The 14,096-nt window shown below is 35.8% G+C and overlaps 1 protein-coding gene across 1 annotated transcript in view; it reads left to right on the top strand.

Annotated features, from left to right (window-relative positions):
- The window catches only part of LOC136866796 (uncharacterized), a 382,310-nt gene that overhangs the window by 234,175 nt on the left and 134,039 nt on the right, over positions 1–14,096 (top strand). Inside the window, exon 14 of the mRNA XM_068226847.1 lies at positions 2,464–2,642. Coding sequence (XP_068082948.1) covers positions 2,464–2,642 — 179 coding nt within the window. The remainder of the gene's footprint in view (positions 1–2,463; positions 2,643–14,096) is intronic.

Genomic DNA, 14,096 nt, shown 5'->3' on the forward strand with positions numbered 1-14,096 from the left:
TAGCCTCTACTTATTTGTTTAGACATTTTCTATTAGTTAGAATTTTTCCATCTCTTCTTTCTTGGTGATGGTAGATTGAGGATGAGTGAGTATTTGAACCTATTAGTTTGTTTTGAGTGGATGTCTTCGAGAAGTGTTTCAACTGTCCCGAGTTTATTGTGGCAGGAGAAATAAGTGTAAATTGACCCCAACGTTAAACTTGAACTATTTGAATATTTTTGACTTTTAATGAGATCAAATGGGACAGAAATTCCGTGGATACTATCATGTCAGAGTTCATTCTTCAATTATGCGACATATGGTTGAGTTTTGTGTGCAATAGAGTCATCTGAAATATTATTGTGTAGTAGCTTCCGCACGTATGATCTTGCGCGGCCAGTAATAATAATAATAATAATATTAAAAATAATTTAACTAAATTATCGCGTAAAGGAACACCTAAGGTCATGAGCATAATATTAGTTATCATTGAAAATGGTTGATGTGCGCTCATTATTGTAATTTAGGCCTGGGAAATGGCAGTATCTGACCGATACAATTTGTTATGTATTTGCTGTGCTGTGATGATTAGTTGATTGATTGATGGATATTATTGAATTCAGCAGTCGAGCTGTGCATCCATTAATGAATCAATGATGGAATAAATATGTTACTTGATGTAATGTCTTCGTTATGAGTGCAGATTAATCGAGAATCACAATTATAGTGGAGAAGTAAAAATAAATGTCGTAGCTCATGAACCGCGTGCGCGGAATGTTTATTCTGGCCTATGTTTAAGCGGTTTATCGATGATTTTTTGGATGATTTTGTGTTCGTAAATTCCTCTAACGTTGTCGTATAACTGTGTTCTATAATTAAGTGATAATCCTTGCTCTGTCACATTTCCCAGTTGATGAGAGGAGGTCACCACGATAGTGTCATCGTGATAATAATTTTCCTAACTTTGTCTAAACATAAAAATTAATAATCAAGGGCTAGCGCTCGTGTAAATATGTATATAATATTTCCGTGTATCCTTGTGTGAGTGTAGTATGTGTGATTTGACTGTGTTTTACTTAATGTAAGTTTATAATCCATATTTGTGATGATGCTCTTCATTATCTTGTGGAATTTTCGGCCTAATTTACGCCAACTTTAGTGGTTCACCATTTGAATGAATTCAAACCTTTAGTGAATTTTATTCGTTTTTAAGGAGGAATAGGATCTTATTTAACAAATACACATGAATAAGTATAGGCCATGTCAGTGGATTGAACTCACAAAGTCGAAAATTGTAAGAGTAATTTAATTAATTGTTTCGAGTAACGGATAAATGTAAATTGACATGAGGTCAAGTTCCGAGCTATTATGTGAAAAGCAACTGCTAAATAATTATAAAGTTGAGTTTATTAATTAATTTAAAGATCAAGGAAGACGACTTAACTATAATTTTATAAGAGAAAAATTTTTATTTAATTTTCAAAGAGAAATGAAAATGATCATTTTCAAATTTGTTTAAAATCAAATCCATGAAGGAAGGAAGTTTATTTTCAAATTATAAAATTATAAATGAGAGAGATCATCTCAAATTAATTATTATTAATTATTTAATTAATTTTTCACTAAAAATATGAATATTATATTTGCAGATACAGGCATTTCCTGTTTCGTTTACCGATGAAGTATCTATGTGACTACGACGTAAAAGAAGACAATCATATAAACAGAATACCTAGATTTTGTTAATTATTGTATAATTTATGAAGAGCAGTAGTTATAATAAATGTCTAAAACCTATTTAGCTTTCTCTCATTTGCCACTAGTTCATTATCTATCCCTGCACTTTAAAATTTTCGCACAGCCGATAAGCGAACGATCTACACCCTGGAGATCTTCGCTCACCGGCCGAGCTGAGCCCGGCATGACGGGTGCAGTATATATACTTACAAGAACTTGTGGCAGAAATAAATTTATTTATTTATTTATTTATTTATTTATTTATTTATTTATTTATTTTTGAGCCAATATAGGACTACTTAGGTTAATGGAAGTTTTTCTTCTTTTTGTCAGCCCACTACTGTTTCATCCTTTCTTAACGTAATTTTCCTTCTGCTTTTGGAATCACTTTTCCTATTTTCTGCTTGTTGATTTTTGTCTGTAGTCTAGTGTGTTTATCTTTCAATATTTTGAGTGTATTGGTTTTGTAGTTTAAATCTTCTATTTAATATGCAACTCTCTCTTGTCTTCTCTAAGTTCTGTGATCCATCTAATATTACTCTTACTCTTACTTACTCTTCCATGATTTTTCTATTATTTTTCTACTGATTCTATTTTCTGGTGACCATATTAGATGGCCTAAGAATGATATATTTATTTATTTATTTATTTATTTATTTATTTATTTATTTATTTATTTATTTATTTATTTATTTATTTATTTATGTTTAGTAAAATTTATGTTAGTTCAGATTTTATATCATTCAGTACTTATCTGAAAGATGTTTACAGTATATTTGGAGACCAAATTCAAGTGTTCATAAATGAAGCAATGGGAGTGCGGATGTTACTGGATGGAACTCATGATGTGATTCGAGAACTTCGATGGTTTTCAGTTGCGTCAAGTCTCTCTATAGCGCATTGGACTATATTCTGCATACCTTCAGGTACCAAATGCAGCAATAAGCAAGTGTCTTTATTTGTCATTTGAAGTAGCATGAGAAGGGATATTACATCAGGTATGGTGCATGATACTGTAATGTACATTAACTGTGGAATTCATAATTGTACTCATAGATAGGAGACAGGAATGCAAAGAAATTCAGCAGAATACAGTAACTGTTTATAATTTCAGGTTTATTATGGAAGAGATTTAGTTTAATTCATTTGTTTTAATTTAGGAATGTTTCAAAAGTATTGTTGTATCTCTAAGAGACCTGTTACCTGATATGCCCTACCCTTCCTCATGAAATAAATAAAAGATCACTCGTACACTATTTTCTCCACATATTGTAATGTAAGTTCCATCCGTCACACCATACTTCATAACATTCCCTTCAGTTTGGAAATGTTTAATTAGACTGAATTTAATTACTTCCCATTTTATTGATTTCCATTGTAACAAAGCATACCATACACACTAGAAACACAATAGCTTTACCTTTACAAGTTTTAAATATTTGAATGCAAGCCTTCAAAAAACTATTTTCAGCTTATACATTCAGGTTCCTCATTTCCATTACAGATCACACGGAATTCATTTGACGGTTGCACTTACCAGAATTAACATTACAACATAGCAACTAACTACAAATAATAATTAAAACCTATGTAACAATTCAACTATACCCAAAGGAATGACCATGTTTAACACATTTGACCACAGGAGAAATAAAAGACGGACATTACAACATATATTAAGATGTCATTTTACACGCAGGCAAGAGGCTGTAACTCACAACATTACTTTTATTACACTTATACTAGTAGGCCATATGAGTTGACACATAGATAGAATTATGTAAATAATTTTAAGAACTATGAATGTTTAGCGATATACTCTATAATGTTTTCTTTTTAAAAAATCCACTAGGGATGACTCAAATAAAATTCAAACATGTTTGGGAAGAATAAAACCTTCATTTCAGGAAATGTAAAATGTATTTAATACAAGGATATAATAAATGTTTATATTATTGTAAAAAAAAAAAAAAGCTTTACCTGTCAACATAATACCTTTGTATTGAGAATTTTGTTTACTATATCATATTTGTGCCATTGAGTAATGGATAATTTATTCTTTCCTTATTTGGAAGTTCTTTGGTCATCATCATCATCATTTCCTATTATCCAGCTGTTACCGGGTAGGGGCAAATACGGTTCCTCTCCACTTTCTTTGGTCTTTCCACCACTCCTGCTCCAACACTGTGTCCCAGTCCAGGTTTCTTTCTCTAATACTGTGTTGGATTGTATCCTTCCATCTCAATTGTGGTCGTCCACGGCCTCTTCTTCCTTGCATTTGCATTTCCATCTCCTTTTTTGGCTTTCTTTCTACACTTATTTTCTATCCACATTCTTTGATCTTCCCATTCACCACATCCAACTGTTCTCAAACCTACATGTCATCTTCTCCCCACATCACAATATCATCTGCAAATAACATGTTCATTTCTCTTCCTCCATATGCTGCTTTTGCTGTTTTCATGATGTTATCCATTACTATTATAAACATGATTGTAGTAAGGAATGATGTAGTTAGGAAGGAAGCTGGGATTGTTACATAAATTTTAAATGGGGTCAACATGTCCAGACTGAGGTGGTTTGGGCATGTAATGAGGATGGAACCAACAAAGACAGCATATGTTAACTTGGAGAGTAGGGTTGCCACCTGTCCCGCATTGTACAGAACATACCGTATTTGAGGTGAAAATTTTGCGTCCCATATTATGAACTGTTGTCCTGTAAAAAAAAAAAAAAAAAAAAAAAAATGTTTGTCTTTTTTTTTTTTTTGTCTCTAAATATTTTAAAATCCGTATTTGATTTGAGCACCATTGAAGTTCAACGTAGCTCCATTTATTTTTCCCTTTGGAGCCTCAGAAGAAGGAAATCACATGATGTCTCGCCATTTGCTGGTTAAGGCTGAGCATGCTGGGTTATTTACCTTGTCTACTGCAGCGTATTGCAAGATACTGCAGAGTACTTCCGTTCATCTTCCATTCCAATTTCCAACGTGATTGTTCATGCTGTTTGAGACTAAATCTAGATAGGCCTAAAAATTATCAAAGCTCATCGAAGAAATCAGTGTTAAGATATCAGATGCATTGTACTGTATGTACTGTTAAAATTGTGCAAGTTAGTTTCTTTTACAAATTTCAATAAGTATCTGATTCTGTTAATGAAACTAATTACTGTATAATCTATTTGAAATTGGTACCTAACATTTGATTTTATAGTATTTATGAACTGTCCCTTATTTTTGTGAAAAATCCTGTATTTTTTAGGTAAATATCCTTTACTTTTTATATCAAAAAGTGGCAACCCTATTTACACATGGCAGGGAAACAGATGGTGGGAAAACCAAGAACCCACGGGATGGATATCGTAAAGGTGGACATTGCAGATTGGGGAAGGACACTGGAGGATGTCATTAACGACAGAACATATCTCAATAAGACAGAATGGAAGAGGCTCACCAACAGTACCTGAGAAACTGGAACTGTAAAATGATGATGATGATGATGATGATGATTGGTGATAGAACACTTCCCTGTCTCAGCCCACTAGTGATTTTGAACCAAATTGTCCTGCTGACTTGTGTTTGTTAATATTTAGAAATTTCATGATCCGTATTGAAGTGGGATTACAATAATTGACTTGTGTTTGCACGCAACTACAACATTCCTTGTACACTGCCATGATCAATTTTATTAATCCCTGTCCAATTCCTTTTTGCACCAGATTGTCCCAAACCTTAGTCCTGGGGACACTGTCATATGCCTTTTCATTGTCATTTTCAATGTCAGTGTCTATGAATGCCAACACCATGTAACCGCTCCGGGACACAGGACAAATACGGTTACACATAATAATAATAATAATAATAATAATAATAATAATAATAATAATAATACCAGTAGAAAATAATATAATACTTAATAATATGACTAAGGAAATTGTAAATAACGCAGAGGCGGAGTATTCGTATCGAAACGTGACAAGTATCCTACGATACGCAATATTAAACCAAATACAGGGAACACTTACAGGCCTAAAAATGACACTAAGAAAGGATGTGGAAACTGCTTGGAAACCCTACGAGGTCTATGGAAGGTATACGTTATGGGAGAGAAAAGACTTACAATAATGCACCCAACAGACAAATAATTTATTAAGGAAATGAACATACAATTATAAATGAATAAATAAATGAACTGCAGATTAACTGATACTTGAGATACAAAACAAAAGATGTGTAAGTGAAACAATTAAGGTCTTCGATCACAAACAAATTTTGACATAAGAGTTTCAGGATTTACAGAATGAAAAGAGGCAACCTCGAACAAAACAAAATTAATTACACAATTCGAGAAAGTGTTACAGTTACTACAATTACAACTAGAGTTAGAAAAGAAGGTCTGCCTCATAAAACAACGTTGCGGACTAGCATAAAAGCTAAGTCATATAAATGCTCTATTTTGGAAAATGTGGAAAACTAGAGGAAACTCCGGCACACGAGATGAACTTTACATAATTACTGAAGTTACGTTAAGTGAGAATAGTCTGAAACATAAGAATGCATTAAAATAATGTAAGGCGAAAACAAGCGCTTACCTTTGGCGGCTGACGACCCATTGCAGGACGTACGCAAAACGCGTCCGCCCGCTGTATTGCTCCAAATTCAAAGACACGGACAAAGTGACTCACACACGTGAGGAGCCACAAACAGGAAATAGAGTGATAATAAATGACCAATAGCAACACTCCAGTTTGCCACATTCACCAATAAAAACACTTGTACTTTTGACCAATGACAATGATGTTCTAAAATAATGCTTTCTGTAGAATTTGCATCTTTGCGGATATTACAAAACGACAGGAAGGGCCACTTACACGTGGCACACCCTGCCTCACAAGTCATGTATAAAATTTCCACATCCCTTTCCATAATTAACAAAATAATACAATTTAAATCAGGAAATGTAAATACCCAGGTCTCTTTGAACATAAATCTTCATAGTCCATTTCTTCATATGCCTAAATGTGTAATAATTTTTAAATAAGAAAGCTTCATACAATAATTTGCTTTGCACAAATTCTTCAGTTTTTTAAAATGTTTTTGTTTACCTAAAATGATGACAAGACAAAATTTACATTTACATAATATTACATAATAAGGACTTCTGTTGCTTCACTGATTTCTGCTCACCAACGGCCACAACCATGTCATTGCTGTACTCCCATTGCTTTTCCATTAGTTGTCTCATAATGAAAATGGGCTCTATTGTTGACTTTCCACTTCTGAAACCAAACTGATTTTCCTGTATCTGATTTTCAACCCCTCAACCTTATCCTACTTTCCAGTATCCTCTCCATTATCTTAGCAACATGGGATATCAGAGTAATTCCCCTGTAGTTCTTCAATACTTTCTTGTTGCCTTTCTTGAAAATTGCAATGATTATTCCTTTATCCTTGGATTTATTGGGGCTACTTGTTCAGCTATTTGTTTCAATTTGGGATTTGTTTCCTCTAGATCATCTGTTATTTTTAAATCCCTAGTTCATTCTTTGTATTCCTGGTTATTTATCCATTTATGAGGGTGGTAAGTTCTCTTCTTTTTGGGGTGGGATTCTTTCTTTGTAAATGGGGTAAATTTAATTTTTATCAAGTAATGATCTGATTTGGTATCTGCCCCCCTCACGACTTTCACATTGTAGATTTCCCTGTGGTAATTCTTATTCATACAAACATGATCCAGTTACCATTGTTATGGTGTTTTCATGGCTCACAGAGGTAAAGGAAGCACCTGGGCTGAATGGCTGGACAAAGAATTACTTAGAACAGTATTTAACATAACACATTTGGAAATTTTTCTTCTTTCCTTTTTTAAAACTGAGAGATAGAAAATTTGAATGAATAACAAAGAATAGAACAGGTTATTAATGAGCTTATCAGCTTTAACAATATCAGAGACTTGGAAGTCCGGAAATCAGGTACAAAACTTGAAGTTGTTAATTTACATAGAGAAGAGCATTAGTGCTCTTAACAGGTACAATATTTTACAAGACCTAGATTTGCTCCGAGCAGGTACACTACACAGGAGGCTGAGCTCCAAAATACTATAGTGTAGCCTCAAAGAGTCAATCAGTTTCTTTTGTTACACTTAAGTTACACTAGGCAACCCATCGAGTGACCTCACTTTAGAGTGTTCATACACGGTTGCCTCATGTTGGGCTTATCAATTGCTCCACAATAAGATTGATCACTGTTCTTAAAGGGAATCAAAATGAAGAAACAATTTAGAAATACACTTACCAAAAGTATGGATCTTATATTTAATGATGTAATAACCAGTATCTTGAATACAGAGGCTACACCTCTTTTAGGTATTCAGCCTTTTAATCCTCTTCAGATTCCCCTCTTAACACCACAATTCTTCTCGCCTCAGAGGTGAAATTGGATTATTTAACAGATTAGTTGCATGATCTTGAGTAACTGAAGATCTTCATAAGTTCCCTCTCGTGTAATATCACGCCATCATTGAATTGTCGTTAAGGTAAGGGAACCAAAATTTCATCAAGCAGAAATGGTCTTAATAGTAAAAAGGAAAGGTTGCACATAACCAGCCAAAAACAAAAGGCAAGGAGGAGAAACCCAGCACTCCTTATAGAAATTACTAGAAATCTAAGTGGGCTTACAGCCCAAAGATACAGAGGCTAATCCCATATTACAAGGGGGTGACCAAAGGAGGAACATTTGAAGCTAAGACAATATATACAAAATTTTGAGGTTGAAAACTTTAGTCACCCAATACAAGGTTGAATGGGAAACGACAGAAGGACACCACTCTTTGTTCCCTTACATTACATATTTCCCAGTAGGGAATAGAAGCAGACATTGCCAATAATCCTACAATTAAACTACCAGATTACACAATTACATTAAAAGAAAATGGCTGAAACCTTCCCCTGAAACTACCCACAGGTGCTATCACATGTTTAGGTCAATTCTGCCAATACCTTGTATTCCTGGATGTTTTTCAAGCAGACTGCGCTCCTGCCTCTTAGGCCTATATCAAGTTGCACTCCTAAGCACTGGAGGAATTCAGAAAAGACGGCCCTAAAGTGCCCTGCTTTTATAGTTCTGTAAGGCGAAGCTTCCAGAACTCTTTGCTGATAGGCATGATTCCTGTACACACCCCAGTTTTGATAGGCTAGAGAACATATTTACAAGCATCTGATAGATAGATTACAATCAAGGAGGAACCAGCTGAAGTGTTGACAACTTTGGTACATTAAAAAAAATCAATCCTCAGAAAAAGGTTTACCAACTCCAAAAATAAATATTACTCTATCAAGTAGTTTGTTTGTAGTCTGGGAGAGTCAGCTAACAATTTGACGGTAGAGCCATCTTACTTTAGAAGACAAAATTCTTTGGGAGTTTAAAAGTTCAAGTCCTTTGGCATAGATGGCCGTAAAGAAGGCAGGCAGTTTAAATAGCCAGAGAAGGTGTACCCCTAGTACAACCATTATCCCTTTTTATCAGTCTGGATGTTTCCAAGTTTTGAGCTTAATTGGTCATCTCTTGAAGTATGTTGACTTTGAGATCATTTCATGGTTTCTACAGAATTCCACCAGCCTTATGCCATTTCTGTTTATTTTCTTTGTGCTGGCCGCTTCTCTATTATCTCTATATCTCTTTTCCCTTCATAACTGGGCAATAAAGTCTCCAATTAAAATTTAGGTGTAATTTTTATTTATGTTTGTCATTGTCTGATCTAGAAGCTCTCACAATCCATCCACCTCTTCTCTGTGTTTTTTATTATTAATTTTATCATTAGTTAGGGTGTGGGCATTTATTATTGTGTATGTTCAATTTACAGCTTTGATAGTTAGTGTTGAGAGCCTGGAAGATTGTGCTTTGAAATCTATTATGGATTCAATTATTTTGAGATTGACCACAAATCCCGTTCCAAACTGTGGACATTGATTCTTTACTTATATCATTTATACCGTGTTATTTAGCCGCCCCTTCCAATATAATTTTATGCAACCCAACTAACACGTGACATGGTTATAAGGCAGCTATTCCCCTGCAAGCATACTGTATGGTACTAATGTCCAGAGAACACATTTTGCACATGATTCTGAACCCTACCGACAGGTTATAACGTCATGTAACGATGCCCTTTGACCATGTAACTATGTTAATGTGTTATGCCACATGACCAGCTGTAATGAAGAGGGGAATCAGTGCAGAAAACCAGGTAACAGTGCAGTAATTAACGTTTTAAACACTGAACTGGATGGTGTATGTACTCTACTCTCGTCATACTACCTGCATGTTCCCAGCAGTGTAGCGTAGCAGATGTGGTTAGGCGTTAGCCTAGTAATCGATGGAATGTGCCATTGGTGGTTTGAATCCTGCATCGTTCAAATATTTTTGCACCGGTATGATGTATGTAAACACAGGCCCACATTTGTCATATTCAAACAGTAGAATGACACTGTTATTCATCTTGTGCCCTATGCATACTTTGCTGTTTAAGGACTCAATGTATGTTATTAAAGTATGAAGGCTTTCACGGCCGGTGTCAATATAATAAAATTCTTCCGGGCTGTTATGCCGTGGTCCACTCCTCTCGCTTCTGCCTTCTGCGAGAGGAGTGGACCACGGCATAACAGCCCGGAAGAATTTTATTATATCAATGTATGTTGTCATTTGGCATGTTTTCCACAGAGGAATACATTGACATGCTCCTCATTATGGAGAAGCAAGACATAATGCGTGCAAGGCACTACGTCTGTACCAGGAATGATATCCTGACAGGCAATATCTGGCTGCTATGACATTCCACTGTGTTGAAACATGCCTAAGGACAACATGCGTGATTTCCAAACAGTCACCAGTCCACAATAGGCCCGTTATATTGGGTGAAACAGAAGAGGCTGTTCTGGAGGCAGCTCATAATAATCCACACACCACTTCAAGGGCGATTGCACAACAGGCGAACACCAGGCAGCCGTTTGTCTGGTGAATACTGCATGAACATAAATTTCACCCATACCATCTTGAATGGCACCAAGAGCTCCATGGAGTTCTGTACGTGACTTTTAGGCAGGCTGGACAATGATGCAGTATTTGTTTCGCACATCTTGTTCTCAGAAGAATCGCACTTTCACAATAATGGGAACATCAAACGCTACAACATGCACTATTGGAGTCCAGACAATTCTCTTTGGGTGCGAGAGGCAGCCCATCAAGTGCGATGGGGAGTGAATGTGTGGTGTGGAATCTTGGGGGATCATCTGATTGGACCTTATTTCTTTGAGGGTCATTTGGACGGGCCCACGCTACCTGCACTTTCTGTGTCAGGAACTCCCACTCTGATGGAGGATATGGTTGCAACAGGATGGAGCTCCACCACATTCAACTTTACCCGTTTGTAACCATCTGAACGAGGAACTGCCAGGGAAATGGATAAAACGAGGAGGCCTTGTTTCTTGAGCTGCCAGATCACTAGATTTAACGCCGTTAAACTTCTTCTTTCAGGGGCATTTGAAGAACGTCATGTACACTCAAGAGTCAGATAACCCTGACCAGCTCTGGCAACTCATCACAGATGCTTGTCAAGCAATTACACTTGGACTGCTTCAGCATGCAAGACGATCTACTGGACACCGGGCTCGAATGTGCATAAATCAAAACGGTCATTACATTGAGCATTTGCTGCAATAAAACATTGTCAGAAGAGTGTGTTTCTATTATTTCCAGTCCATAGGTGTCCAGCCTGCTAACTAATTGGCCCTTCTTAGGGTCACAAACACATTCATTCACACACAATTTGCATGAAAGCAGGTACTGAATTTGCATTATGTGCAGTATGTATTAAATAATTAAAAAATATGGTATCTTTGCCCCAGACTTGAACCTTCCACCTCATACGTAAGTCCTCTCCAGCGCGCCTTTACCAACTATGCTATGATTCCGTATGGCACACTGTGCAGCTTATAGCATGTATTTGATTTACTGAGGTCATAATATCAATTTATTGTTTCACTGGCATGTCAGGTACATCTGATCTTTCCATTTGGTGCCAATTATGGATTGCCAAACAGAATAATAATAATAATAACATTTTAATAAAACTGAATAAATCTTTCACATGAAAAAGTTCAAAAAGTTCTTTTTGTTTATCTGACACTAATTACATTGGTAGACAAAATAATCCTCATTCTAATTGGCAGAGATAAAATTTTACTTTTCTAGTCCAATTTTTCATATAGATTACATATATACCTTCTGTTTCATTGTTGTTGTTGTTGTATCTTATGGCTAGCCCGGATTCCAATCCATCAGCTTTCTTGCGTTCCAGTATAGTTGAACGAGATTTCTTGAAGTTCTGGCTGTCACATCAAGTTTGTTGCAATGTAGCAGGTGTTCCTTATCCATTTTGCTTTCAGGGTCATGGCAAAGTATGCATCTTTCAGATTTCAGGGCATTATTCTGACACCTCTCAAGGCGATCAATGTTTGATTGGGGTGCTGTAGTAAGTACTTCACTATTTTATAATAGGTTTGATGTAAGTGTTGAAGGTTCTGTCGAGTGTGTCTTGAGTGCTCCCCCTAGTATCTCCTGCTAGTCTCTTCAGCAATTTCATCCATTTGTTTACTTTCTCCTCCACATGTTGCATGTGTTTAGTCCAGTTCAGCTTCTTGTTCATGATGATACCAAGGTACTTGGTGCTTTCACTTTTTGGAAGTTCATGTCACATACAGATTTTAGATTATATATAATATATTAAATACATTACATTGATGGATATACACATACATTTAACTGTGATCAATACAACAATACACTTATTTCTCAAGAAAATAAGACCAAACATGCATGCATGTTGATACTTATAATAATGATCATTGAAAACAGAATTGGAGGCTAGAAGTGTTTAGCAGACGATTGTCTCTTACACTCTTTTTCTGAGTCATTACAACATAGCATCCAACAGTAATCTGACATCTTAATTCATTCCAGAAGCTCTGGTAGCATTCTGCCATCAATTTAATATCTTGGTGAAACCTTTGAACCCTCTTGTTACTGACATCACCAAGGTTGGTTGGGAAGAAATCTAAATGTGAATGTAAGAAATGAAGTTTAAGTGACATGCAACCCATTCTTTTATTCATATCCATAGTAGCATAGCCAGGATCAACCAGTGGGGGTGTTTTTGTAGTTATAAAATGATGATAGATCACAATGAAGGTGCATGATTGACTTGTCATTATAAAGACACTGATATAAGTGAATTACAAATCTGTTGGTTCTACAATTATGTCTCTGAACGTTTCTTTAGTTTATTGTATATTGTCAGTTTCTGTATATTTTCTTTTTTGTAAACATTCCATGGCGGGGTGGCATATCCCCCAGTAACAACCCCCCCCGCCCCCCTGGCTACACCCCTGTATCTCCAGTAATTCCTGAACTCCTTGTCTGTAGTCAGGCGACTTTGTCTTTCTTAAGAAGTTCATATTCAGCCAAGCTATCACATAGGTCTCATCCAAATTTTCTTCAAATTTTTGATCCTGCAAGAGCTCCCTGATCTGTGGGTCCACTAAGACACCCACTTGTAGTTCAGCAGCTTATTTTATTATTTCACTATATGGCACTCAGATACTGGGATCATTTGAAATTTTTCTTCTAAATGTCTTTATAAAGGTTTTTGCTAAGCCAAGCTTTATATGGAGAGGTGGGAAGCAGTACTTTTTTTGGTCAACTAGTGGGATGTGCTGGGTATTTCCTTCCCCTGGGTCATAAGAGCTTCTAGATTTCCACTCTCGTTTGATATAATGTTCACTAGAATTTGAACTGTTCCATGCAAAGGAAGTAGCAGAATTTTGTAAATCCTCCCTGCATACCCATCAACATGGTAATGACCAGATTTCCATAAATATGCTGCTGGTGAAATTGAATTTATTTCAGTACTACGTTCATATTTTCATAGTTTTGTTTTAAATGAACAGAGTGAGCAATGGGTACAGAAGGCTTTAAATATTGCCATTATGCAGAGGAATGGCCTTCAAACTTTGCTTGGAAGAGTCAATAAACAGCCTCCAGTCTGATGCAATATATTTTTGTTTTAGTTCCTCAAACAGACCATGCACATTGTTGCAGAAGACCATTGGACCATCTAATGAAAATAATTTTTCTAAATACAGTACTTTGTTTTCTGTAATGGCAGATTCTGGTATCATCTTCAACAAGGTGTTTCTCATCAAGCCCGGAAGCAAGAAGTTCTGCTTTACCTTTTGGGAGTGAAAAATCTCTAATGAGATCATTCAATTCATGTTGGGTAAATTGCTGTGGTTCAGAACTAAACACCTCAGGAATTAATTCAGGATCA

The sequence above is a fragment of the Anabrus simplex genome, chromosome 3 (assembly GCF_040414725.1).
Source record: "Anabrus simplex isolate iqAnaSimp1 chromosome 3, ASM4041472v1, whole genome shotgun sequence".
Classification (NCBI taxonomy): Eukaryota; Metazoa; Arthropoda; class Insecta; order Orthoptera; family Tettigoniidae; genus Anabrus; species Anabrus simplex.